General features: G+C 34.1%; 5 protein-coding genes and 1 pseudogene across 7 annotated transcripts; 3 read left to right on the plus strand and 3 right to left on the minus strand.

The window, feature by feature from the left end:
* The first annotated feature begins 4023 nt into the window (after positions 1-4023).
* LOC148765305 (copper transporter 6 pseudogene) lies at positions 4024-4913 on the plus strand (annotated as a pseudogene). The gene has a single exon (XR_016029876.1). The product of XR_016029876.1 is annotated as a copper transporter 6 pseudogene (transcript).
* Positions 4914-6353: 1440 nt separating this feature from the next.
* On the minus strand, positions 6354-9222 carry LOC105951741 (S-adenosyl-L-methionine-dependent methyltransferases superfamily protein). The gene is made up of 8 exons (XM_012975193.2): positions 8890-9222; positions 7699-7812; positions 7526-7594; positions 7387-7406; positions 7235-7287; positions 7047-7077; positions 6869-6950; positions 6354-6720 (listed from the first exon to the last, which is right to left on the minus strand). Exons 1-8 carry the CDS (start codon positions 9077-9079, stop codon positions 6518-6520), a joined length of 762 nt encoding a protein of 253 aa, XP_012830647.1. The 5' UTR covers positions 9080-9222; the 3' UTR covers positions 6354-6517.
* Positions 9223-12799: 3577 nt separating this feature from the next.
* Positions 12800-13970, minus strand: GLYI8 (Lactoylglutathione lyase / glyoxalase I family protein). The gene is made up of 2 exons (XM_012975192.2): positions 13583-13970; positions 12800-13200 (listed from the first exon to the last, which is right to left on the minus strand). Exons 1-2 carry the CDS (start codon positions 13946-13948, stop codon positions 12937-12939), a joined length of 630 nt encoding a protein of 209 aa, XP_012830646.1. The 5' UTR covers positions 13949-13970; the 3' UTR covers positions 12800-12936.
* Positions 13971-17666: 3696 nt separating this feature from the next.
* On the minus strand, positions 17667-18920 carry LOC105951739 (uncharacterized). Its single transcript, XM_012975190.2, has one exon. The coding sequence runs from the start codon at positions 18751-18753 to the stop codon at positions 17827-17829; it is 927 nt and encodes a 308-aa protein (XP_012830644.1). The 5' UTR covers positions 18754-18920; the 3' UTR covers positions 17667-17826.
* A 1038-nt stretch (positions 18921-19958) lies between these two features.
* LOC105951738 (Excinuclease ABC, C subunit, N-terminal) lies at positions 19959-22309 on the plus strand. Of its 2 annotated transcripts, XM_012975189.2 has the most exons (4): positions 19959-20302; positions 20824-20930; positions 21669-21874; positions 21961-22309. In XM_012975189.2, the coding sequence occupies exons 1-3, from the start codon at positions 20040-20042 to the stop codon at positions 21860-21862; spliced, it is 564 nt and encodes a 187-aa protein (XP_012830643.1). In that variant the 5' UTR covers positions 19959-20039; the 3' UTR covers positions 21863-21874; positions 21961-22309. The 2 variants fall into 2 exon arrangements, with proteins under 2 accessions (XP_012830643.1, XP_088670337.1); XM_088814211.1 differs by lacking the exon at positions 21961-22309 and having other exon boundaries at positions 19972-20302; positions 21669-21875.
* A 2435-nt stretch (positions 22310-24744) lies between these two features.
* On the plus strand, positions 24745-26057 carry LOC105951812 (Protein kinase superfamily protein). The gene is given in 2 exon segments (XM_012975267.2): positions 24745-25849; positions 25852-26057. Coding segments are annotated over 2 exon segments (1089 nt in total). The 5' UTR covers positions 24745-24864; the 3' UTR covers positions 25956-26057.
* The last annotated feature ends 31 nt before the right edge of the window (positions 26058-26088 follow it).

A 26088-nucleotide genomic window follows, 5' to 3' on the forward strand; every position in this document is an offset into this window, starting at 1 on the left:
TTCGGCGTTGACTTTTTTGTTTTTCAAAACTTTTTTTTTTGTCTGAAATTTTTTTCCGCTAGCTCAATCGCAGGGTCTCCGGCTTTGATTTTTTTCTTTTAATTTTTTTTCTGAAAAAAACTATTTTAACTAATATTAATGTATTGACTGTTAAATTACAGTCTCCAGCAGTTATTTAACTATCGGAGAGAGTAATTTAATGTTAATTAACCTTTTTTTCCTTCAAAAAAATATATATTAATTAATATTACTATCTTGACTGCTAAATTACTGTCTCCACAGTTATTTAACTGTTAATTGACTTTTTTTTTTCTTAAAAAAATATTTTAATTAATATTATTGTCTTGACTGCTAAATTACTGTCTTCAACAGTAACTTAACTGTTGGATACAATAATTTAAATGTTAACTGACTTTCTTTTTTGAATTTTTTTTTTCTAAAAAATATTATTTTAATTAATATTACTTTCTTGGCTCAAAATTACTGTCTCCTACAGTAATTTAACTGTCTGAGACAATAATATTATTGTATTAATTAATTTTATCGTCTTGGCCTGCATTATTGTTGTTTTCGACTGTAATATTATTGTCTTCGACCGTAATATTACTGTCTCAAGCAATAATATCACCGTTTGGGACAGTAATATTAGTAATATTACGGTTCGGGAAAATAATATTCATAATATTACTGTCTGAAACAGTAATATTATTGTATGAGACCGTAATTTAGTAAGCAAGATTGTAATATTAATTAAAATGTATTTTTCTAAGAATTTTTTTTTTCAAAAACGAAATAAAAAGAAAAGTCAACGCCGGAGAACGGCGGTCAACTACAATTGACCGGCCGAAAAAAAAAATTCAGAAAAAAAATATTTTCAAAAATAAAAAGTCAACGCCGGAATCTGGCCGAAAAAAAAATTATTTTCTAAAATTTTTTTTTTTTAAAAAAAGTATTAAAATGGGGGTTAATGTGATATATTTGTTTAAATTCGGGGTCAATATGTAATATTAAGGAAGTTAGAGTATAATGGATGAAATTGATAAAAAATATATTATGAAGGGTATTTTAGAGTAAAAACATAGTGATGGGTTAATTTGAAAGATTGTTGTTTATATGGACCAATGTGCATTTAAGTCTCTTGTCATGACCCTAATTATTAATTGTTACTTAAGTTTTAGTTATATGGGTTTTTATGTAATTTCACCTATAAGGTAGGTATCGTACTTTTTTTTTATGGGGTTCGTACAAATCATACGTGTCACATTTTTATTATTGGTTGATTTTGAATCGTTTGGGTCCGAGTAGTACAACCCCTCTCGGACCCTAGACAACCCCAAGAAAGTAGGGGTTGTCTAGGGTCCGAGAGGGGTTGTACTACTCGGACCCAAACGATTGAAAATCAACCAATAAAAATGTGACACGTATGATTTGTACGAACCCCATAAAAAAAGTACGATACCTACCTTATAGGTGAAATTACATAAAAACCCCTATAACTAAAACTTAAGTAACAATTAATAATAATTAATAATTAGGGTCATGACAATGGACTTAAATGCACATTGGTCCACATAAACAACAATCTTTCAAATTAACCCATCACCATGTTTTTACTCTAAAATACCTCCATAATATATTTTTTTATCAATTTCATCCATTATACTCTAACTTCCTTAATATTACACATTGACCCCGAATTTAAACAAATATATCACATTAACCCCCATTTTAATATTTTTTTGAAAAAATATTTTTTTTTGAGAAAATAATTTTTTTTCTGAATTTTTTTTTCGGCTAGATTCCGGCGTTGACCGGGGGGCGGTGTCCGGCGTTGACTTTTTTTTTTTGAAAACATTTTTTTTCTGAATTTTTTTTTTTCGGCCGGTCAACCGTAGTTGACTGCCGCTCTCCGGCATTGACTTTTTTTTTCGTTTTTGAAAAAAATATTCTTAGAAAAATATATTTTAATTAATATTACTATCTTGCCTACTAAATTACTGTCTCATACAATAATATTACTATTTCAGACAATAATATTACTGTTTCAGACAGTAATATTATGAATATTATTTTCCTGAACCGTAATATTACTAATAATACTGTCCCAAACAGTGATATTATTGCTTGAGACAGTAATATTACGATCGAAGACAATAATATTACAGTCGAAAACAACAATAATGCAGGTCAAGACGATAAAATTAATTAATACAATAATATTATTGTCTCAGACAGTTAAATTACTGTTGGAGACATTAATTTTGAGCCAAGACAGTAATATTAATTAATAAAAAAAAAATTTAGAAAAAAAAAATTCAAAAAAGAAAGTTAATTAACATTTAAATTATTGTATCCGACAGTTAAATTACTGTTGAAGACAGTAATTTAGCAGCTAAGACAGTAATATTAATTAAAATATTTTTTTAAGAAAAAAAGAAGTCAATTAACAGTTAAATAATTGTGGAGACAGTAATTTAGCAGTCAAGATAGTAATATTAATTAATATATTTTTTTTAAGAAAAAAAAGATTAATTAACATTAAATTACTATCTCCGACAGTTAAATAACTGCCTGAGACAGTAATTTAACAGCTAATACATTAATATTAGTTAAAATAGTTTTTTTTAGAAAAAAAAAATTTAAAAGAAAAAAAAAATCAAAGCCGGAGACCCTGCGATTGAGCTACCGGAAAAAAAATTCAGACAAAAAAAAAGTTTTGAAAAAAAAACGAGTCAACGCCGGAGACCGTGGGTCTCTGGCGGTCTCCGGTGGTGGCGAGTCAAAATTGGGGTCAAAATTGAAATTATGGTAAAAAATTGGTTAATTGGTGAAATTTGGCTAAATTAGTTAGTCGATGTATGATCGTGGATTTTTTTTTTATTTGGGGGGCAAAGAGCAAAAATGACCAAAGTTAGGGGCAAAGTACAGTTAACCCTACTTTTAATTCTCTGGTTTAATAATGTAAGGTTAATAAAGTAATTTTACATGAAGTACGATGGAGTACGACCTTTGTACGATCTATTTTTACTGGGTTCGTACTTTAATTTATAAATTCATAGGTTCGTACTGGATCGTACTAGTTCGTACTTTAAATCAACGACTATAAATTTTTACTAAATATTTTCTACGCACCAGATTAAATCGTTTGGGTCCGAGTAGTACAACCCCTCTCGGACCCTAGACAACCCCAAGAAAGTAACTTCTCTAAAAAACAACTTACGTCACTTTAGTTTTCATATTCTTTTTGCAATATTTTTTCCCAACATTTTTAAATCTTATTTAACTATTCCAATATTTGTTATAGTCATAATTTCCAAATCATAAACTATAATTACTTCAATTTTCAAAATCGTACCACGAAAAATCTTTCCAGAATAAAATGAAAAACAACCCCGAAAAAACTTCCAAACTTAGCATTTTGGTCCATCTTATGGAGTTTGAAATGCAAAACTAAATTAGGTAAGGGTAAATTACAACCGGCATCTGAGCTATGGTCAAATTACGTAAAACATTCTCATGTTTGAGTAAACTATAACTACCCCTTAACTATAAATCTTCTTATACGTCCACCATTGCGGTGTCAAATTTAGTGGAATATTCTCCAGTTTGTACCCGTTTTACCTCATTCGAGCTCCACATCTTAAAGCTAGATGATCATAAGATATGTCTCGTGACTTGTAAATATCAGATTGCACTGCCTTAGAAACTGCGTTTTTGGATAAAACGAGTACAAATTAGAGAACATTCCACGGAATCTAGAAGATTGTGTTGAATTTGACACCATAAGATTGGACGTGTAAAAACATTCATAGTTGAGGGTTGTTATAATTACCCAAATATGAGGGGGTTTCGTAATTTGATCATACCCCAGGGAAGTGGTTGTAATTTACCCATTAATTAAAACTAAAAATTAGGATATTGAACCACGTTTATAGCATGAATAATTGTTGAAACCGTTTGTGATGTGAAAGATCGTGTTGTTAAGAGTTGGGTGAAATCATTTCTCCGACGTGTTAAATTACCAAACTACCCCGGAGATTAATTACTTATTAAGATTTAGTGCAGTGTCTGTGTTGTTCACCAACAACAACACACAGAGCACCGGAGATGAACGGCATGGGGGCGGCGCCGCCGCCATCCAACGGCACAGCCACCACCAATCACCGCCGCCACATGATGATGCACATGACGTTCTTCTGGGGCCACAATACGGAGGTTTTATTCCACGGATGGCCGGGCTACGATCACATGGGAAATTACCTTTTTGCCCTCGCGGTGGTCTTTTTCCTAGCCTTCGCCGTCGAGTGGCTCTCCCACTGCAACATCCTCCCCGAAAACTCAGCGCCGCCGTCGTCCTCCTCCGCCGCCGCCTCCGGCAGGTCGTTGGCGGTGGGGCTGATCCAGGCGATTTTGTACGCCGTCAGGATTGGGTTGGCTTACCTTGTTATGCTCGCCGTCATGTCATTTAACGGCGGCGTGTTTCTAGCTGCAGTTGGTGGTTACGGCGTTGGGTTTTTCTTCTTTGGGAGTAGGGCTTTCGACAAACGGACGTTTGTTCCCTCCGTGAAAAATACTGATCTCCCGCCGATGAACTGTTGTTGATGATGATCGGAGTTTGTTGGATCCGAGTCACATTCATTGGAATTTTAGAAAATATAAATTTAGTCCTCTAAGTTAGGCTATTTTGATTTTTAGCGTTACTTTAATTAAATTTTAGGATAAATTACACCTACACCCATGATGTATGGTAAATAACTTTAAGATCCCTGTGGTGTTGGTAACTACAGTCACACCCCTGAAACAATTATCGGAGAATATTTCATATCCTAGGGGCCGTTAACTACAGTCACACCCCTGAAACAATTATCGGAAAATATTTGTTTGAAACGATATGCACCATATTTGTTTCCCAAGGGGCCGTTAATGCTACCATAGACGAAAATTTGTAAATCGTATATAAAATAATAAGGATTTAAGAAATGTTAGGAAAATCATGTCACTCCCTAGCTCTATGTTGTCTCCACCATTGCGTGAAACTAATAGTCTGTTAAAACTCCAACATAATAACTTATTCAATCCATTATTTCGTTAGAGTTTCTAACAATATTTCATGGGGGTTAGTAGTAGTAATTACCGATACTATGGAAACCTTAAAGTTATTTCAGCATACCTCAGAGGTGTAGGCTTAATTTACCCTAAATTTTATTGTATTTTTTAAATTTAGCAATTTGTTCTAGGTGTACCTCTTGTAAAATTACTGTATAATATATTTAAGGGTAAATTATGAAAAACCCCTTAAATTAGGCAAAATTATGGAAAACACCTCACCTAGATGTGATTACTAAAGCTTGATCTTTGTTTCCGTCTTACACCAACCCTAGTACAGTGTAATTGTTTAATTAAATCTTTTTTATTCTAAGAAATATTTCTCAAAAAATGTCGATAAAACCCTGCAGATGTCGACAGATTGAAAGTAGCCATGCACGCTGTTTAAAAAACTGTCTATATATATATATATATATATATATATTATGATGGTTCGTATCAACAATCGAGCAAGTATGTTCACACTGCATTGAGATGTTGAAGAAAAAGAGGTTACTGTAGAAAATATACGATAATCAACAATCGAGCAAGTATGTTCACACTGCATTGAGATGTTGAAGAAAAAGAGGTTACTGTAGAAAATATACGATACACCAATGCCACCTACATTTAAGATGCTGCTCTTAGGGGTAGAATCGATATTTTCTAAGGAATATTTTCGAGTAAACTGCAAAAACTACCCCTGTATAATCTCGAAATAGCAAAAACCCCCCTGTGATAAATAAACTAGCAAAAACCTCCCCTGTGAAATTATTTAAATAGCAAAAACCCCCCTATGGAACTATTTGAGGGTTGACTTGATATAAAAAGACACAAATACCCCTGGAGTCTTGCAATTAATAAATTCTTATATTTTATAAATATTTTAATTATTTTATTTAAAAAATAATCAATTTAGTTGTTTACTATTTTTTTTAATTTCTAAACAAACAAATTAAAAAGAATAAATATACATATAATATGTATATATATAAATACATTTTGAGGGACAATTTTGTCATTTCAAGTCTAAAAAATCAGCTAGGGGGGATTCTGCCTTTGACTAAATTTCACAGGGGGGTTTTTGCTAGTTTATTTATCACAGGGGGGTTTTCGCTATTTCGAGATAACACAGGGGTAGTTTTTGCAGTTTACTCGAAAAACATATAGGTGAGGGAATTTTTCATAATTTAACATAACTTCTAGGGGGATTTGGTAAATTGTGGTTTTGTAACTTTGGGGGTGGTGGGGGGTTGTAATTTTTCGAATTTTTCCAATGTCCAAAGTCCGGACCAAAACTAAAGCATAGGTTACATTATTACATGTTGAAAAAAATTAATAACAAGTTTGTTATAACATATTTATGGAACTAATCCATATAATATAAAGTGTACATGAAAAAGCAAATTAAGGAAAATCTGTATACCCCATGTTATATTATTATTATCTCATTCTCTTCTTTGAATGCGCCGTCGTCACTAATTTCATCGATCTTTTTACAGACATAAACGAAATGAGAATCTGGATCTTCGTAAACGTAATCTGGAGGGAGTAGACCTTTTTCTGTGATAGGTACAGGCTCGAAGATTGACTTTGAAGCAGTCGATCCATCGGGCCTTTCAAAGCCCGGTCTAGCTGCACATAGGAGACAAGGATATATATAAATTATTACCATGGATACATTTTCAAGAAAATACGAGCAAAATTTTAGCGTTGCGAAAACGAAATTTAAATATTAATATTTTCGATTTCCTAAGGTGAAAATGGTGAAAATGTCGCTTACGTATAATGTATAATTCGATTTTCCAATTGTAAACCGGCCGGTTTATATGTAGCATCCGCACAGTAGGATCACCGTATGTTATCTGCCAAAAAAATAAAATAAATAAAATCTAATGTCGAACTGTAACTTGATTAAACGAACAAGACGAAACAGAATATAGTTTTAGGCATTAATTTACCAACATATACACTCCTCCAGGTTTAAGAAGCCTACAGATGAAAATTGAAAGAAAAAAAAGTTATTTTCGACAGAATAAAATTCAAAAAACTAAATTCCTTGAAATAAATAAAAATAAATCGAGATTTTCTTTTTTTTTTTTTTTTTGAATTTTGTGAGGAGCACTAGAAAATCTATAAATCCTAGAACCTGCTTACTTCCCCCAACATTTGAGAAGCACTAATTGGAGCATCGGTACCACACTTTATATCCAACGAACACATAAGGAAGACGACGAAAAAGTTAGAAGATTAAATAATGAATATACAAAAAGAAGAAAAAATAAATATAAATAAACTCACCATCAACGAATCAAGAGTCCCTATTATGAGATCAGTCGGTCATGCAAAAAAAATTAAAGCCAAATATGTTATGGATCGAAATAAAAAGAATTACAAATTAAAAAAGAATTGCATAAAGATAGGATATATATACACTTACCTTTATCTATGACGCTATCAAACGAATCGTCGGGGAAGAAACTCATATCTCTAACATCCATTTTCATGTCTGGAAAACTCTGTAAGGACACATCTACGAACAGATTTTCCGATACTTTTCATAATTAAAAAAAAAAAAAAAAAAAAAAAATTACTCTGTTTTGAAAAGGATACATTTCAATTGAGGTATGCCCTCGTTCTTCTTTCTCATCAACTCAATCGCAACAGATGAAATGTCGATGTTCATTATATCTTCGTAACTGTCTTTAACCATGTCCTCCGAGATAACTGTAGAGACAATTTTTGTTATTAAATCCGAAACCCGAGAAAAAAAGCAGCCTAATCAAGAATGAACAGAAGTGGCTCAAAATCCCCACCAAATGAAAAAAAAGACTTCACCTTTATGAAATTAAATAAACCGTCACATACACAAAAACTAATCGTAACAACTGAAACAAATAAAAATTCAATCTTTTCAATAGACGTAAGGTAATTCAAACTTAGCACCACAACTAAAAGATCAAAATTTTAATCTTTTCAATAGACGTAATTCAAACTTAGCACAACAACTATAAGCTAAAAAACCAATCTTTTCAATAGATATAATTATAACATAGCACAACAACTATAAGCTAAAAATTCAATCTTTTCAATAGACATAATTATAACATAGCACAACAATTATAAGCTAAAAATTCAATCTTTTCAATTGGCATAGTTCAAACTTAGCACAACAACTATAAGCTGAAAATCCAATCTTTTCAATAGACACAATTCGAACTTAGCACCGCAACTATAAGCTCAAAATTCAATCTTTTCAATAGAAATAATTTAAACTTAGCACAACAACTATAAGCTTAATTATTTTCATAAATAATAATAATTTTATTTTTATTTTTTTTTAAGCCAAAAGTCGCGACTTAGGCGACTATAAGCTCAAAATTCATTTCAATAGACATAATTCAAACTTAGCACAACAACTACAAGCTCAAAATACAATCTTTTCAATAGAAACAATCTAAACTTAGCACAAAAACTACAGGAGAACCTCGATAAATTAATAATCTCACTTAAAATAATAATTTCTTCCGGTCCCGACTCAGTGAAAACATATTAAATAATTAGTTCAATAATTTAATATTTTGCTAAATTAATAGAATTTTGCTACGCCCAACTGCATTTATTTATAGAGGTTAGGTTTAACTCTATTACCTAAAAATTCAATCTTTTTAGCATAACAACTATGAGTTCAAATTTCAATTGAAATAATCCAAACAAAGCACAACAAATACTTTACCAATTTCAGAAATCTTAAAAAAAAACAGAAAAAAAAAAAAGTTTCAAAACCAGAAAGAAATTATATACCGGCATTTCCGCAGCCAACCATAAGCACGCGAGAATTGGGGGAGATGTATTTACGAATAAATGGGCGGAGAGACGAGTAACGCTGGTACCAATCGAAGGAGCCGGACTCCGCCTCCTGTACGTAGCGGGTGTCCCAGTACATGGCGTCGCCGTAGTTGTAGGAGTTGCACGCCGACACGTCCCTCGACATCGTGGCGGCGGCGGCGCGGCGGAGATGCGGTGGTTTTGGGGGTTTTTAATAGTTGGTGGGGCAATTGGGGGTTTCAGTTTGTTGAATCTGTTTTTGAGGGGGGAGTATAAGTGAATTCAACGCTTTGTCTTTGCTTTGGAGATAAAACTATGAATTAGATGAAGGTACAAGTTTTGATGCACGGTGTACTGTGTGTTGAAGAATTAGCTGAAGGTACAAGTTTCGAAGCGTGGTGTACTCTGTGTGTAGAAGTTTCTGATTCGCAGTTTGATACGGACCAAATTGTCCTCATGGGGTTTCCTAATCATTTATTGGGCCGTTGATTGAGTTTTCACTTGTATTTGGCCCAAAGTTATATTAGGCCCAAGAAGAGGAGTTAGGGCAAGTTTGCTTATCTCTTGCCCATCAAGTATCCTCACCCATAAATAGGAAGTGACTCTCAACTTATCATTTTCCATGCTCTCTCTAAAATATCACAATTGATTATCTCTCGATAAAAAACTGACTTGATTGTCGGAGCTTCTACGCCGGGAAACCCCTCTCGGCGTTGCAGGTACCCCTCCGGCGGAATCCCCGACGAACTATCATCCAAAATATCTTCCAAGGGTCCCACGTCATCGTCTCGACCATTTAGGAGAAAATCAAGTGGCGCCGTCTCGACGAACTATCATCCAAATATATTAATTATTATATATATTAATTTAGTTTTATTCCCCTTTTTTGACCCAACATTTATTAATGTTGCAATATTTTTCAAAATATATTTCCAAAATAATTTGTACAAGTTTAGTCTCTTCCAAACATGGCTCTAGAACATAAACAAACATCGTTTTATTTTTCAAAATTTTAGATATTACAAGTAGGGTGTGATGCATTCGGAGTTGGAATTTGGAGCTGTCTTGTTTCGATCACGTTTTTATAATTTGGAAATTGGAATGGATTTTTCAACTTTTGTCAAATTGAATATTTCAAATTTTAGGATTATTCGAAATTTCAATATTACATAACCGGACACGAATCAAATAGTACCGTCAAAATCTCAAACTTTCGAAATCCTGAATTAAAAAAAGAAAAATACAAAGAAAAAGAAAAAAATATAAACCAATTTTTTTTATTAATATAATATTTTATCACCATTTTTGAATTGGAATCAATTAGCATCCGTGACCCAGTAACTTATCCAGATCAATGTCCAGTCCGATTTTCAAAACGTTGCATAATAGTTACGAAGAGTTTTGACACCTAAAAATAAATAAGAATTGAAGAAAGGAAGAAACAAAAGTTCGACAACGACAACGAACGAATTCTACTAGCTTGTAGCGAACCAATGAGAGGGGATATAATATGTAATCTGGATCATAGGCCGGAAAACTGCACGAGGGGCAAAGGTTGTCATTCTCCAAAAATCCAACAACACAATGGCTATGGAAAGCATGCCCACAAGTACCATCGAGGTGCGATATCTGAGCTCCAATATTGGGACCCCTCGTACAAACCGAGCACACCTTCATAAGCCCCAACCCTTGTTCGACACTCACCACTCTAATTTTCTTTAGTCTCCGAAGAAAACTCTCAAGTCGCGGAGGTTTCGTATACTTCTCTCGTGAAAACATGGATGCCTATAGAACTTGTAACCCTAATTGCAACCCTATTTACGAGAGAAGTATATGAAACCTCCAAGACTTCTGAGTTTTCTGTCCAAACTAACATCAATTTCAAAGGTGGACTAAAATTGTAAAAATGTTGTTGGTTTGATGACTAAAGTCATGGCAAACGAAAAAAATAGGAACTAAAATCAATTTTCGTGTTAAAAAAAAAAAAAAAAGAAGAAGACTTTTTGTGTCCAAACTTACACCGATTTCAAAGGCGGACCAAAATTGTAAAAATGTGGTTACTTTGATGACTAAAATAATGGCATAAGAAAAATACATGAACTAAAATCAATTTTCGTGTTAAAAAAAAAAAAAAGAACCGAAAACACAAACACGTCAATATTCAGAACAAATACATACCACATAAGAAATTAAAGAAAAACGTGAACATCAACAGAAAGAGAGGAAGGAGAAAAAAAATGAGTAAGAGGGAATAAATAAATTAATGGGCTATTATGTCGAGGTCCCAACACAAAGATTTAATTCAAATACGATATTTTATTTTTCATTTTTCGCAAATAAACTCGTCCCTTCAACATGTATTACCAACAAAGACAACTATAATATTTAGAGCAACTCCAATGGAGGCACTAAATGAGGTATCAAACTAAAAAACTACCACTTTGATGCTCTAAAATTAAAAAATTATTCTCCAATTGAGGCATTAAATGGAGAATTATTTTGATACTCAACTACCCCGAGGTGCAAAAATATTCCTTGGAAAATGAGGTATCAAAAATATAACCACTCCATTAACCTATCACAATTTGACACGTGGCATTTAAAAAAAATAATTATTCATATATTTAAAATTTGATAATCTATTTGATGCTCGTGTTTGGAGTGATTTTTTTTTTCAAGAAGTATCAAAGTATTATATCAAGTATCAAATGAATATTTAATGCCCCATTTCGATATCTTCCCATTGGAGTTGCTCTTATGACAAAAGTACCCAATAAATCCAATTTATTATTTTAAACTCTAGTTTAAACTCAATTTTTCCAATTCATCAATTTTGACCAACAAACCAATTTTGACCCATCTCCCTCTCCCTACCCAAGCCTTCCTAGAAGTTTTCTCAATTGTACACATTGTATGAACTTTTTGAAAACTCTAAAGAGTCTCTCCTACTTACTAGAAGTTTTCTCAATTGTACATATTGTATGAACTTTTTGAAAACTCTAAAGAATGAACTTTTTGAAAACTCTAAAGAACCTCTCCTAGCGCTTACATCAAAACGACGATCACCGTCTATCAAAGAGGGGAAAGAGTATAAACAGGGCTTATGCGTATTTCACTATTTAATTTTATAGATTTTTATAAATAAAATGTGGTGAGTTTTCACGCACTTTAGATAATTTTGTTTTCATCTTTCAAAACAAAATTCCAATTGGATAATGTATTATTAGGACGAAACCTTCGAGTAAAAAATCGGCTGCCAGGATGTTGTATCAGTTCAATTGAAGTTCGCCAAATTCATCTATTTATTTATAATTTTTTTTTATAGGCAAAACCGTGGGAGTTATGGGAACGTGCGTTTCCTAATGAAGAATTGATCGAACTGATATCCGATCAATGGAAACGGATGGGTTAGGAGGGAAATGATCAGATATCCGATCAATGGAAACAGATGGGTTAGGAGGGAAATGATCAGTCGAAGACTCTATTCTCGGGTAGGTTTGATGGCTCTGGATAACATGCTGTTTCCTAAGTGTTTATCCCTTCTAGGTGGGAATCGACAGTGTTTTGATAGTTTGTTTTTATAGCCACTAGCATTACCTTAATGACGAGATTTTCTTTCAAGTTATCAAAGATCGTGGATCTTTGTTTTTCATAACTTTACATTGTGGTTGAATTGAATGATATCAAAAGTTACTGAGTTCCTCGTTGGAGATTCATTCGTTTTTTTTTCTAACGATTGCAAATTTGTCATTCTTTTCTATTATCTTGTCCGCAACTATATTAGGTACAAATAGTCACTACCATCAACCTATATAATTTTTTTTGTCCTTAATTATACAAATCTGGCTTTGAATTTGAATTTGAATTTGAATTTTGGAAATTGGGGTTTAAAAGATGCAAAATTATATCATGCGTGCATAATTGTAATTAATTAAAAACACACACACACCCAATTCTTGAAATTCCCTACCCGATTCTAAAACCTCAAAATAAAACTAAAATAAAAACTCGGACGGCGTCGTTTCACCGATTCCCGTTCGTCCCTGTTTCAACGGGTGGATTATGCTTATCGGACGGAAGTTTTATCCGGCCGATGGAATTTTGAGGCACCAGCTTCAAATTCTCACAGTTGCATATCTCAATCATGAACCCATCTGGGTCTTTGAAGAACAGCTGGTCTATGGCGGTGCCGCCGCCTCCTCCTCCGCCGTCTTCCCCCACCGTCCGCTTCATACACTTTATGTTCATTTCCTTTAGCTTCTGCTCCATCGCTTCCATATCCTCACACTAAACAACACATTTCACCAATTCACATCCAAATTCTGTAAATCCAAAATAATTTAATATATATAAGGAAAATTATATTTGGTCCCTCAGGTTTGCATCAATTTCATATTTGGTCCCCTATATTTCTAAAAAATACATTTGGTCCCTATGTTTCAATAACTTAACGATTTTGGTCATTTCTGTCAATTTATAGTTAGTCTGTTAGTTAAGTCATCGATGGGCATACGCTTAATTCCATTAGTTTTGACATAAAATTTATCAAAAGTGTTGAATTTTCAAAACACGTGGGACAAAATGTATTTTTTGTGAATATGAGGGACCAATTGTGAAATAGTGCTAATGTGAGGGATGAAAACTCTATTTTTCCATATATAGAGAAAACCTGGAAGGAGATATGGTTATCCATGGGGTCCAAACGGTCCTTATCTCTGGGCAGCTTCTCCTCGTCTTTGCTCTGCACCAGGTGAATTCCGACGCCGTAGTTGAAAAGCCACGCGCCGTCGAAGTCGAGTGACTCCGGCCGTTCGATAACCACGAATCCCAGTATCTTTGTGTAGAACTCGACGGATTCCTTCACGGATCTGCAAACCCTAGAGACGTGGTTCAGTGCCATTAGAGGGGTACTTTCGTCCTTTTCCTTCTCTACTTCGTTCTGCATCTCTCTTCTTCTTTTCTTTTTTTCTTTTTTTTTTTTTTTTTGTTTCCTGTGACGGAAAATGAAACGCCATCGGATTGGGATATTTTTCATTTATGAGCTGCGGCGGTGGGCGGCGGCGGCGGCGAAGGAATTGTGGAGATGACGCGTGGTGCTACGTGTTGGCTTTACCTCCTGCATGATAATAATGCATGCACGTGACTAGTAATAAAACCAATAATATATTGGGTAAATTACAAACACCCCCGAGGTATGGTCAAATTACAAAAATCCCCCTCTTGTTTGGATAATTACATCTACCCCTCAACTATGATTTTTTCTTACACCTCCACCCTTATGGTGCAAAATTCAACATAATCATCTAGATTCCGTGAAATTTGCTCTAGTTTGTACTCGTTTTGTGTAAAAATACAGTTTCCGATGCACCAAAAACTGATATATACAAGTTAAAAGTCACATATTATGATCATCTTGCTTCATAATGTAGAGTTTGAATGAGATAAAACGGGTACAAAAGTGATAATATTCCATATAATCTCGAAGATTTCACTAAATTTGAGGAGTTGAGGGGTGGTTGTAATTATCCAAACAAGAGGGGTGTTTTTGTAATTTGACCATACCTCAGGGTGGTGTTTGTAATTTACCCTAATATATTTTCAGGAGTAAACTGCAAAAAGTACCCCTGTGTAATTTCAAACTAGCAAAAAACCCCCTATGATAAATAAACTAGCAAAAACCCCCCTATGAAATTTTGTTAAAGGCAAAAACCCCCCTAGTGCATTTTCGTGTTGCACACTCGCCGAGTGTGCAGCTGGTGAAGATTTTTTAGACCTGAAATTACATAATTACCCCCAAATTTTATTAATATGTAATTTCATGATTTTTAGGGTTACACAAACCTTAATCTCCATCTTCCCAACTTCAATTCAACCGGCCTCCTCCCACCACCGCAGCACAGCCCCCACCGTCGGCTGCTCCGCTGTGCTGCTCTACAATAGACGCCGCGCGAAGTCCAGGATCGAGCACTTCGTGAGGACGAACAAAGGCGCTGACGATCGGAGGAGCTTCCGGACTCTGATCTAGAAGCCCTCTTCGGCGGCGGCGGCGGCAATTGGAGCCTAGCGGAGCCCTACAACCCCGATTACAAACTGGCGTTCGAGCCTTTGTTCACCACATATCACATATGCGTTCGTGTTCAACGGATTTTGTGGATTTTTTTTTTATTTTCTTTTTTGGTGTTGTTGCTAGGTTTGAAGAAACAAAACTAGCTTCTTTCCCATTGTTTTTAATTTTTGTTTTGTTTGGTTTTGGATCTTGACAAAAAAAATAGATAGAATTTTCTAGTTTGTTTTTGCTGGTTGGGATTCAATAATTAAGTGGGAAGACGATGGAGATGGCATCGGGATTCAAATCGTTGAAGATGATGATGATTCGATTTTTTTTTTTTTTTTTTTTTTTTTTTGATTTTCTTGACTTTTTCTGATTATTAAAAATTTAGTATACAAATTAAATGGAAATATTATATTAAAAAAAAAAAAATCATCAATAAACATATAAATAATATTGTAATTTTTTTTTCTTTAACATAATTTAGTGTATGAATAATTTAAAAGTTATAAAGAAATTATATTATAATTTTAAAAATAAAAAAACCCCTTTCCATTTTTTTAATTAAAAGATATAACAAAAATAAAATTAGTTTTTATCAGTATAAAAAAATAAAATAGTTAGAACATTAGAAAGTAAGAATTTAAATATCTCATTTAAATATTTTACTTCAAATAAAAAAAAAAAGAATTTAAATATCTCATTTGTGCTTTTTTAATACTATAAAAATAGACATTTCACAGGGGTTTTTTTGTCTATTTACACAAGGTCAGCCCTTAAATTGATAGTGGGTCAAGTGTGCTATTTAAAAAAAAACACAGGGGGGTTTTTGCTAATTTATTTATCACAGGGGGGTTTTTGCTATTTTGAGATTACACAGGGGTACCTTTTGCAGTTTACTCATATTTTCAGGGGAAAAATACTTTTCACCCCCTAAAAAAGTTTAGTTTTTGCACTAACCCCCCTACAAAAACAAAACTATTGAGAACTCCCCGTTTGAAAATACAGAGGTTTTATTAATAATATGAATAATTAATATTAAATTATATATGATGATGCTAAAATATAGCTCACCGGAGTAGTATGGAAAACGAGCTGGGAGAGCAAAGCTGATCAGTAGCTAGTCAACTCGATGATCCTGAGGTCCCTACAAAATGAGCACGCGTGAACTAAGCCGGGGGTTGATCCGGCGGAAACCCCTCCGACGCTCAAGTCAGACGTACGGATCGTAGAGATAGTTGAGAGAATAAACTCGAGATTGATTGTGAATAATTAGAACGTACCTTTACGAATGAGTAAAACATCTATTTATATATCGTTGAATGGGTTGGGCTTACTTTGTTGGGCCCAAGCCTTATTTTGAAGGAGCTTGGGCTTTCGTGTAATGGACCCACATGTATGTGATTGGGCTTTCGTGTAGTGGGCCCAATTGGTAGATAAATTTGAGGGCCCATTGGGCCGGCCCATTTAGGTATATCAATATACTAATTTATTTATGCCTCTTAAATTGTGGCACGTGTTCCATCAACACAATTAATTTTTTAATGATATGTGTATTGTCTAAAACTCCTTTATTACAAATATTTAATATTTTTTAAAGTTTGAATTGAATTGTAAATCGTAAGATTTGAATCAATTAAGTTCATGTGTTTTCAATTCGAAAACAATATTCAAAGATTTAAAACGATTAAGCTCGTGTCATTTTAATTCGTAGACAATATTCAAATATTTGAATCAGTTAAACTCAACAATTTACAATAACGTATTAATCGAAGTAACTATGTATAGTTAAAGTTTATTATTTTTTTATTCAATTTATCATAAAAAGAATAAAATTTAATTCGTAAAAATCGTAAGATTTAATCGATTCAAATATTATGGTTAGATTAAATCTTACGATTTACGATTTGATTCTTACAATTTTTACGAATTAAATTTATTTCATTTTTATTAAAATTGAATTAAAATAATCTTAGACTTTAATTATAAATAGTTAACTCGATTAATGCGTTCTTGTCAATAGTTGAACTTAATCGTTTCAAATCTTTAAAACATATTTACAAATTGAACGGACTTGAGCTTAATCGATTCAAGTCTTACTATTTGATTCTTACGTTTACGTATGTCGGGAATTAAATTTATTATTTTTTATGATAAAATTGAATTAAAAAGATATTAGACTTTAATTATAAATAATTACTTCAATTAATACGTTGTTGTCAATTATTAAGCTTCATTGATTCAAATCGTTGATTAACGTTTACTAATTGAAAGAATTTGAGCTTAATCAATCAAATCTTACTATTTGACAAAACTTTCCGTCCGAGAAGCATAATCCTCCTGTCGAAACAGGGATGAACAGGAATCGGTGAAACGACGCGGTCGAGATTTTTTTTTTTTTTCTCTTTTTTTAAGGTTTTAGAACCCCTACCAAGAATTGGGTGCATGTGTGTGTGTATTTTTTAATTAGATTAATAATTACAATTATGCACACATGATATAATTTGACATATTTCGAACCATATTTGTATAAATTAAGGACAAAACAATATGTGACTATTTGTACCTAATATAGTTTGGGGAAAGATAACTTTCAAGCCAACTAAAATTTCTATGAGTGCAAATATTAATTAGTATGAAAAATATCAAAAAAGTTAATAAGAATAATAAATCATCAAATTAACAATTTAATTAACACGTTGTCACGGTGAGTTGGGACCTGAAAAAGTTATTATTTGGGCGATGTTATTAATTTATCGAACCTCTAGCAGCTAGTATTAATATATATACACATGTAGAATGAAATTTTAGTTGGTGAATTTAAATAAAATGAATCAAACTATGGCCAAAATCTTCCCATTTCATTAAATACAAAGTTGATGAGGTTTCAATATGATCTGATCATCCCCTTCTTCCTCTTGATCACATAACTTCGTCAACTTCCGATACTCCGCCGTTTCTCGAGGGTACAACTTGACCAGCACCAAGTACAAACACATCGTGAAAACCGTCAACAAAATCAAGTACAACCCAAACTCAATATTCACCAACGCTTTAGCCCGCTCCAAAGCCGCCCCATCACCGCCACAAACGACACCCTCCCGCCCCATCTCCGCACTCATAAAACACCCCTCCGGCATCAATTTCTCCGTCCACAACATAACCCCCGTGACAACTAACCAAACACCTTCCAAAATTACCGAAAACGCCCTCACAAACGAAACCAAGAAACTCCTAGCGTAACCAATAGACAATAGGGTTGCAATTAGGGTTACGAACGTAACAATTTGGAGCAGCCAATGGTACTGCCCTTCGACTCCCGTATGATCGGTCGAATGAAGGTGCAGTATCAGAAGCTGCTGCCCGAATGCAACGGCCTGGAGAAAATGGGCCAGGCCGTTTCGGGTCGACCCGTTTTGAACCGGGTCGACCCGGGAAAATTTGTCTAGAAGGATGGCGAAAAGGGCGTAGAAGAAGAAAGAGAGGGCTATGATGGAGTGCTCTAAGTGGGGGAGATTCTTGGAAGGGATTGGTTGGTAGGGAGATGCGATGAATAATATTATCGGTTGTTTTCGATTGAAGACGAGCTCCATTGAAACGAATACCGTCGTGACCAACATAATCGCGACGGGCTCTAAGTATTTGAGTGATGGTCTTGAAAGAGGGAACCATGGTGAAATGTGGTAAGATCTTGGGTTAAGTGAATGGAGTTTTATGGTGTTGAAGAGATGCCAAACTCCTATGATCAAGAATGCTAACCCTAGTGACACGTGGCCTGATGTTTCTCCCATGTATGTTGTTTAATTTTGTGGGTTGATAACTTGATATTATGTATGTGTGTATATATATACATAGTGTGTGTGTGTGTGTGTGTGTGTGTGTGTGTGTGTGTGTGTGTGTGTGTGTGTGTGTGTGTGCGTGTGTGTGTGTTTTAGAGACCAATGAGGAGTATAGAATTTGCATTCTTGATCATCTTGCCTTGTACTGAAAAATGATGAGTTACTCTAGAGAAAGAGGAACTTTGTGTCAAAGAAAAGGGTAACTTAAAGAAAGGAGTTACGTTTCATTGCTATATAGTGAAGAAATATATTTAATGAAATTTATATAAAATTTTGAAGTGTTCTCCTAGTTTATATTTTAAAAAGAAAAAAAGTTGTGTTCTAGTAGTAATTTCTATTTATCAACCCGCTTAATTTATATTGACGGGTCCCAGTCCAACAAGATCCAAATCAATACGCTCTGGTTGGATTAGACCTAAGAATATAATTAAAGAGATGCGACCACACATCGAATTTCTATTGTTCGGGAGACTATAAATATCCCTGCTTCGATTATCCAAGAGATCTCTTGACCTTAAATTCACAATTATAAATATCCTCACTTTGATCATCCAAGAGATAAAAGCTTAATAGTTTACAAACATCTAAGTTATTTTTGTTTGTAATATTTGAGTAGGGTATTGGAGGGAAATCGTTGGATCAATTCGAAAAGTTTCGAATTCCAATTTTCTTTAGGACGAAATTGGATTTCACTTTAGATTCCGATTTTTTTATTACTTCAAAATCCAATTTACTTTAGAACGAAATTGGATATCACTTTAGATTCTGATTTTTGGATTAGTTCAGAAAGTTTCGAATTCTAATTTAATTTAGAACGAAATTGGACTTCACATTAGATTCCGATTTTTTAAAACATGTAAAATTCAAATTATTTCCAAAAAAAATATAATTAAAATGTTTTTTTTATTAAAATTTTCAAACTTCCAATTTTCTGTATACTTTTGAAACAGAATTGTAATTAGTTTTCCACTTTAACAAAATGGAATTTTCCAAAAATATTAATTCGATCTATCCAATTTCCACCCCTAAACGGTTCTCAAAGTGATTGATAAGTTAATACAAAATTACGAAGAACCAACTTTGTCAACTTTTTGGACATGAACGTAATTTGTTCAAAGTCTATGGGCTTAGTTGTAATTACACTAATTTCAGACGGTAATAACAAAAATCGTTAGAAAAATAAAGAGAATCAACGACTGCAACGGTCAGATGCCGAAGAAAGCACAGCTCCCAAATCCATGGCGATGATGTTGTCAAGAGCATTCAAATCGCTGAAACCCCATTCAAATTACGATCCTACCCTTCTCCCCTTTCCCATCCCACCAGAGAAATCGTCGCAAATCCCATCTCGAATTTCGCCCAAATCATCGCCGACGACCAAACCCTCGTCGTCGATTTCAATTTCGTCGCCGCCGAGGAATTCATGGACCGTGTATCTAATCGTCTCCACCAATCCGCCGATCAAAACTTATGTCGGCGCCACAAACAATTTCTCTCGCCGGTAAATTAGTGTGTGTGTGTGTGTGTGTGTGTGTGTGTGATTTCATACTTGTTTGGTAATCGAAGCCTGACAAAATCAAAATTGGGATTTCGAATATAATATTTTTCATTTCATTAATGTGATTCAATTTTTTTTTTTCAATTCAACCATATGTGTGTGTGTGTGTGTGTGTGTGTGTGTGTGTGTGTGTGTGTGTGTGTGTGTGTGTGTGTGTAGTTATATACTAAGACCATGATTAGTAAGTGTGGCGAATCGAATCGAAGTAGTATCTTTCGTCCAATTCCGAATTTCGAAGTAATTACATTGTATCGAAATTTTCTTACTTGCAAATATTTGTCAAATTATCATGTGTTCGAGTGTGGATGCGAGCGCTTGTGTATCGTAATTAAAGTTGGCTACTTTGATAAAATCGTCAAGTAGTATATCTCGTTTTAGTATATTGGTATTGGTCGATTCTAGAGTCTTGATTGTTTGGTTTTATGCATAGAGGAGATACGATGTTTCTTATCTTTTTTCCGTAGGTTGAAACAACACAACGGTGAACTAAAAGGTGGTGCAAAAGCATCTCGTGCAGGAAGGCCGTGGATTTGTGCTTGTCTTGTACAAGGATTTACGAACAAAAGTAAAGGTAATTAGAAGAAAGAAAAAAAAAAAAAAAAAAAAAGGATATCTTTGTGCTGCAATAATTTTTTCATCTTTCAAATTGGCATTCTTAGAACCTCGATAAATTAGTAACCTTGTTTAAATAATAATTTCTCTCGGTCCCGACTCGATAAAAAAACGTATTAAATTATTAGTTCGATAATTTAATATTTCGCTGAATTAATAGAATTTTGCTTGTCCCAACTGTATTAATTTATAGAGGTTTTTTTTTTTTTTTTTGAGTAACTGTATATTAAAAATGCAGTCTTTTATACAGTCGGGTCATAAAATGTTAATTTGGTAACGAAATAATTCTAAAAACTAGTGCTCTATCGTCTCTGCCTTCGTTTACTGTACTAGTTTATGTTATTTACGGCATTCAATCCATTTTTAAGCAAATCAAGAAGTGGCAATTAGCTCCGAAACGCCTTTGTCTAACTTATTTGCATGTCCATATTCGATCTAATTTCTCGATTTACGAGCCTATGAGAAAGCACGACTTCTAACGGCGCTTTTGATCTATATAATTAAAGGGCCTCGAGTTTGTGTTATTTCGATAAAAGGGTTTCTAAATTTAATTTACTGGAATGCCATTCTTGAAACTATATACAAATTTTGATACATTTAATTTCATATTTTAAATTAATATTTGTCATCAAGAGTTTTTCTAGTGTTCGATCGTTTATCTTACTCCGTCTGTATTGCCTTTTTTTTTTTTTTGTAGCTTATGTGTTTGAATCGAAATGGAAAACCGTTTCAAGAAAATCGCCCCGAAAACGTAGTAGCCAAAAAACAGAGCAAACTGATAGTAATCCACAGCTATTACTATTACAACACAGATATGCAGCTCTAAATAAAGTCAAGGATTTAGTTGACTGTGGTCATCTGGAAATCGAGTGGCGCTTAGATCCTACGTAATCGATCCACTGTGTGAGTCTACTCTATAAATCCAAATTAAATGATTTTTTTATTTTTTATTTTGTCTATTTCAATTATTGTTGTGCTGATTTTTGCAGGGAAAAGAACAGAGGTCTCACTGAACGACTAAGTTCGATTTACAGTTACCATTACTACAGGTAAAAAAAATCGATTTATCCGATACTTAGTAGGTGTGAAACAACGGATGGTTCAGATCCCACTTTTCGAAACTCGGATCGGAAATGGAACTTGAATGATTTATAGTACTAATTAGTGATGGATTAATCAGATCAGTTGGTTAGTGTTAGTAAACATATTTATATTAACTAATAAAGTATAGTGAAAACTTGAGAGAAAAAATTATGTGAATGTATTGATAAATCTGTAAATTTATGGATGAAATTTTAGAAATTCTTCATTTGTTAATTTTTTTTTTTTTTTTTACTATTTTTTTTTTTGTCTAGCTCATAACTTAGCTTCTATGATTGTTTGCGATTATTTCTAGGGACTTATTTATTCATAATAATTTCAAATTTTGTAGGTTTTATTTTAAAATGTCTAAAAAAATAATAAAAGCAATATATTTTGAATAAATAAGGCATATTAGAAAGATTCCAAGATAGCTGCTTCTCTATTTCTTTTTTCATTTTTTTATATTATTATTTTATTATTATTCAAGTGGGAACTGCGGGAAATACGGCGAAAAGTTGATGAAAAAGAATCCTCGAGTTAAGAAATGAGTATCCCCTTTATGTAATTTTGTCAAAATCTTATTTATAATCCCAATGCGATTTGCGCATTACTACTAATTTACCACAAATTAAAAAATAAAAAGTGGAGTCAAAAAGTATATTCCTTTTTTAACAGAGGAACCAAAAAGTGCTAACTGGCTGTAACAATCATAGTTCTATCATTCAATCGGCCAACAATTTTTTTTTCATTAATGATAAAAAACTTTAGAAAGTCGTAACTTGGTGCAAAGTTCTAGAATCGAGTAGTCGAATTTCAAATTCAATGCGAGTTGGTTCCTTGTGGGCACCAGGCCTAGATCCGCTACTCTGATGGGCCGTCTATAAAAAGTGTATCGAACCAGCGGATAGTTGCTCTTGACAAAGAATTTCGTCTTTTGATGCAAGAAACTTACGATATTAGACATTAAATGTTGCCTCAATGTAAAGGCACTAGATGCGATACGTAATTGTCCATGTTTTGTTAAGATCAACTTGGACGAGTTAAAAATAATTAATTAATTAATATATATATATATATATATATAATAAAATATAAGGGATTGAAAAGATTATTGTACCAAGAAAGAAATTTGAAGGCCACCAAAAAAAACACATCAATTTACATGTTGAAAATGGGAAAATCCTTTGAAACGCAGTAACTTCAATTGAAAAAAATTGAAATATAATCCATCAGTTTGGTATGTCCAATATTTCAACTTACTTTTCCCCTTGCACAGACACTTCTAGAAGGTGAAAAGTCCCCGTATCCGACACGTGGACACTCGGACATACCCAGACACTTCTCGGACACCCGTGTCGGGCTGTGTCGTAATTTTGCTAAAAGTAGGACACCTGTGTCGGACAGTGTCCACAATTTTAAAAAAACTTGGGACACTTCTCTTACGTTTTAAGAGAGAGCCCTAATAAAAAAAATGCGCATTTTTTTTTCTCTCTAATACACATTTCCTCTGTTTTCTTTGTGAGTCCACCCAAAACTCCAAAAGTCTAGCCTGCGACGGCGACCAAGAACACTTGCAACAAGGGCGAGCGGTTCTCTTCTGCGATGACGACTTATACATATTTTTTACAATTTATAAATGCACCCCTCTATTTTATTATTTATAAATATACCCCTATATTTTTTATATTTATGCGTATCCCCACGTATCCGTATCCTAATTTTTTGGAAATGCCATATCACCGTGTCCGTATCTACGTATCGTCGTGTCCACGTATCCATGTCCGTGCAGCATGAGTTTTCCCTTTACTTATAATTAACTAATAATATTTTTTTCATTCCAATTCAAATTCCTTGTGTTCAACTTCAATCTATGACTATATGTGATAGGAGCAATATTGAGAAATCAGTAATTAATACATCTTTAAAATTCCACGTGTAAGAGAAAAATCTTGTTTATTTGGAACGAGTAAAGTAGTTAAAAATCATTGTCTTTTCAAATGCTATTGTTCAACTAATTTAAATTAGTTGACTGACACAAGTGATTTAAATTAGTTGATTCAAAAGAAAAGAGACAATTGTGACTAAAATCAATCAGACTCGATTGACTTGTTATGATAAATTTGTCATAATTTTTTTTTGGATTAAAAGATATATAAAAAATCAAAAAAACAAAAATCTAGAAACGCTTCGATTTGTTTTTGTTTTTGTTTTTTTTTTAATTGAAAAATGGAACTTTGTGCAACCTAGTATAACTTGTATCTTATTTTACCTTAGAATTTAGAGTAAATAACACTTACCTCCTGTAGTTTGAACTTTATGCAGATGATCCTCTAATACTTTCAATATAGTACATAACTTCCTTATATTTTATATATAAAGTTATAAACACATATCCCTCTTGATCTTTTCTAATAAGCACGATTATGTACCAAGTGGAATAGGGTAGTTATGTGCATAAAATTCAAATTACAGGATTCATGTGCTGAAATTTAAAGTAATAGGGGTCAATGTGCACAAAGTTAAAACTACATGGATTGAAGTGCTATTATACATTTGAATTTTATTTTGACTCTCGAGTCTTGAACAGCAACTTCTAACCAAAATATTTTCAGTCATTTGGAAGTCTCTTTACGGTAGTGGTCAACCCCAGTCAACTCTCTCTCTCTCTCTCTCTCTCATCTCTCTCTCCTCCATTTATACAACTGAGTTCACACACACTCACAAAAGCAATATATACTTGAATCCAACATCACTCCACACTCAAAATAATCAAAAGAATAAAAATTCAGAAAAAAAAAAAAAACATCTTGATGATGGGTTATCTCTCATGTAAAGCAGAATCATCAATCTCCACCGCCGACCACCACCACCACCGCCGCCGCCCGGAAAAAGAACCAACAGAAAAAAAACCCACCAAAAAATTCCAAGAATTCAGCTACAAAGACCTCGAATCAGCCACAAACAACTTCTCCCAAACGAAACTCCTCGGCCGGGGTAGCCACGGCCTCGTCTACAAGGGCGTCCTCCCCTCCGGCCGCCACGTCGCCGTTAAGAAACCCTCCCGAACCACCACCACCGCCGCCGCAAGAACCCCCATCTCCGGCGACCACAGCAACCCGAACGAAGTCGACAACGAAATCGAAATCTTGTCCAATCTCCACAGCCCGAGATTAGTCAATCTCATCGGCTTCACAAAATCCGACCACCACAAAGATCGCCTTTTAGTTGTCGAATTCATGAGCAACGGCACTCTTTACGATGTTCTTCATTCAAATTCAAATTCACGGCCGCCGCCGCCCAATTGGGGCCGGAGAATTAAGCTTGCCCTTCAAACCGCGAAAGCAATCGAAACCCTCCATTCGTCGAACCCGCCCGTAATCCATCGGGATATAAAGTCCGCCAACGTTTTGATCGACAGCAATTTCGACGCGAAACTAGGCGATTTTGGATTGGCGCTACGATGCGTGGATGATCATAAACTAAGATCAACTCCGCCCGCCGGAACAATGGGGTATTTGGATCCGTGTTACTTAACCCCCGATAACTTGAGCACGAAAACCGACGTTTTTAGTTTCGGCATTTTGCTTTTGGAGATCATTAGCGGGAGGAAAGCGATCGACGTTTTCTACTCTCCGCCATCGATGTTGGATTGGGCGATTCCGTTGATTCGGAGAGGGAAGTTTTTGTCCATATACGATCCGAGGGTTGTGCCGCCGAAGGACGGCTCCGTGAGGAAGATGCTAGCGGTGGTGGCGGCGAAATGCGTGAGGACTTCTAGAGAGAGAAGGCCGGTCGGATTAGTAATGGGAATACTAGGAGAGTGCATTCGGAATTAGGGTTGCGGAGTAATTTGATGGAGTTAATGTCCGGCCCTAATGGCGAGTCTAGGTTTCTTGTTTAAAGTTCGCTTCGCGAGAATTTACCGATTAAATTTTGGAATATTCGAAATGATGATATTATATTATTGAAGATTTTTAAATGTGTGATATTTTTTAAATTGAAATTGCCCTTTTGTGTTGTATTGTGGGTGCACC

Source organism: Erythranthe guttata, chromosome 14 (genome assembly GCF_056151865.1).
Source record: "Erythranthe guttata isolate IM_541 chromosome 14, IM_541, whole genome shotgun sequence".
Lineage (NCBI taxonomy): Eukaryota > Viridiplantae > Streptophyta > Magnoliopsida > Lamiales > Phrymaceae > Erythranthe > Erythranthe guttata.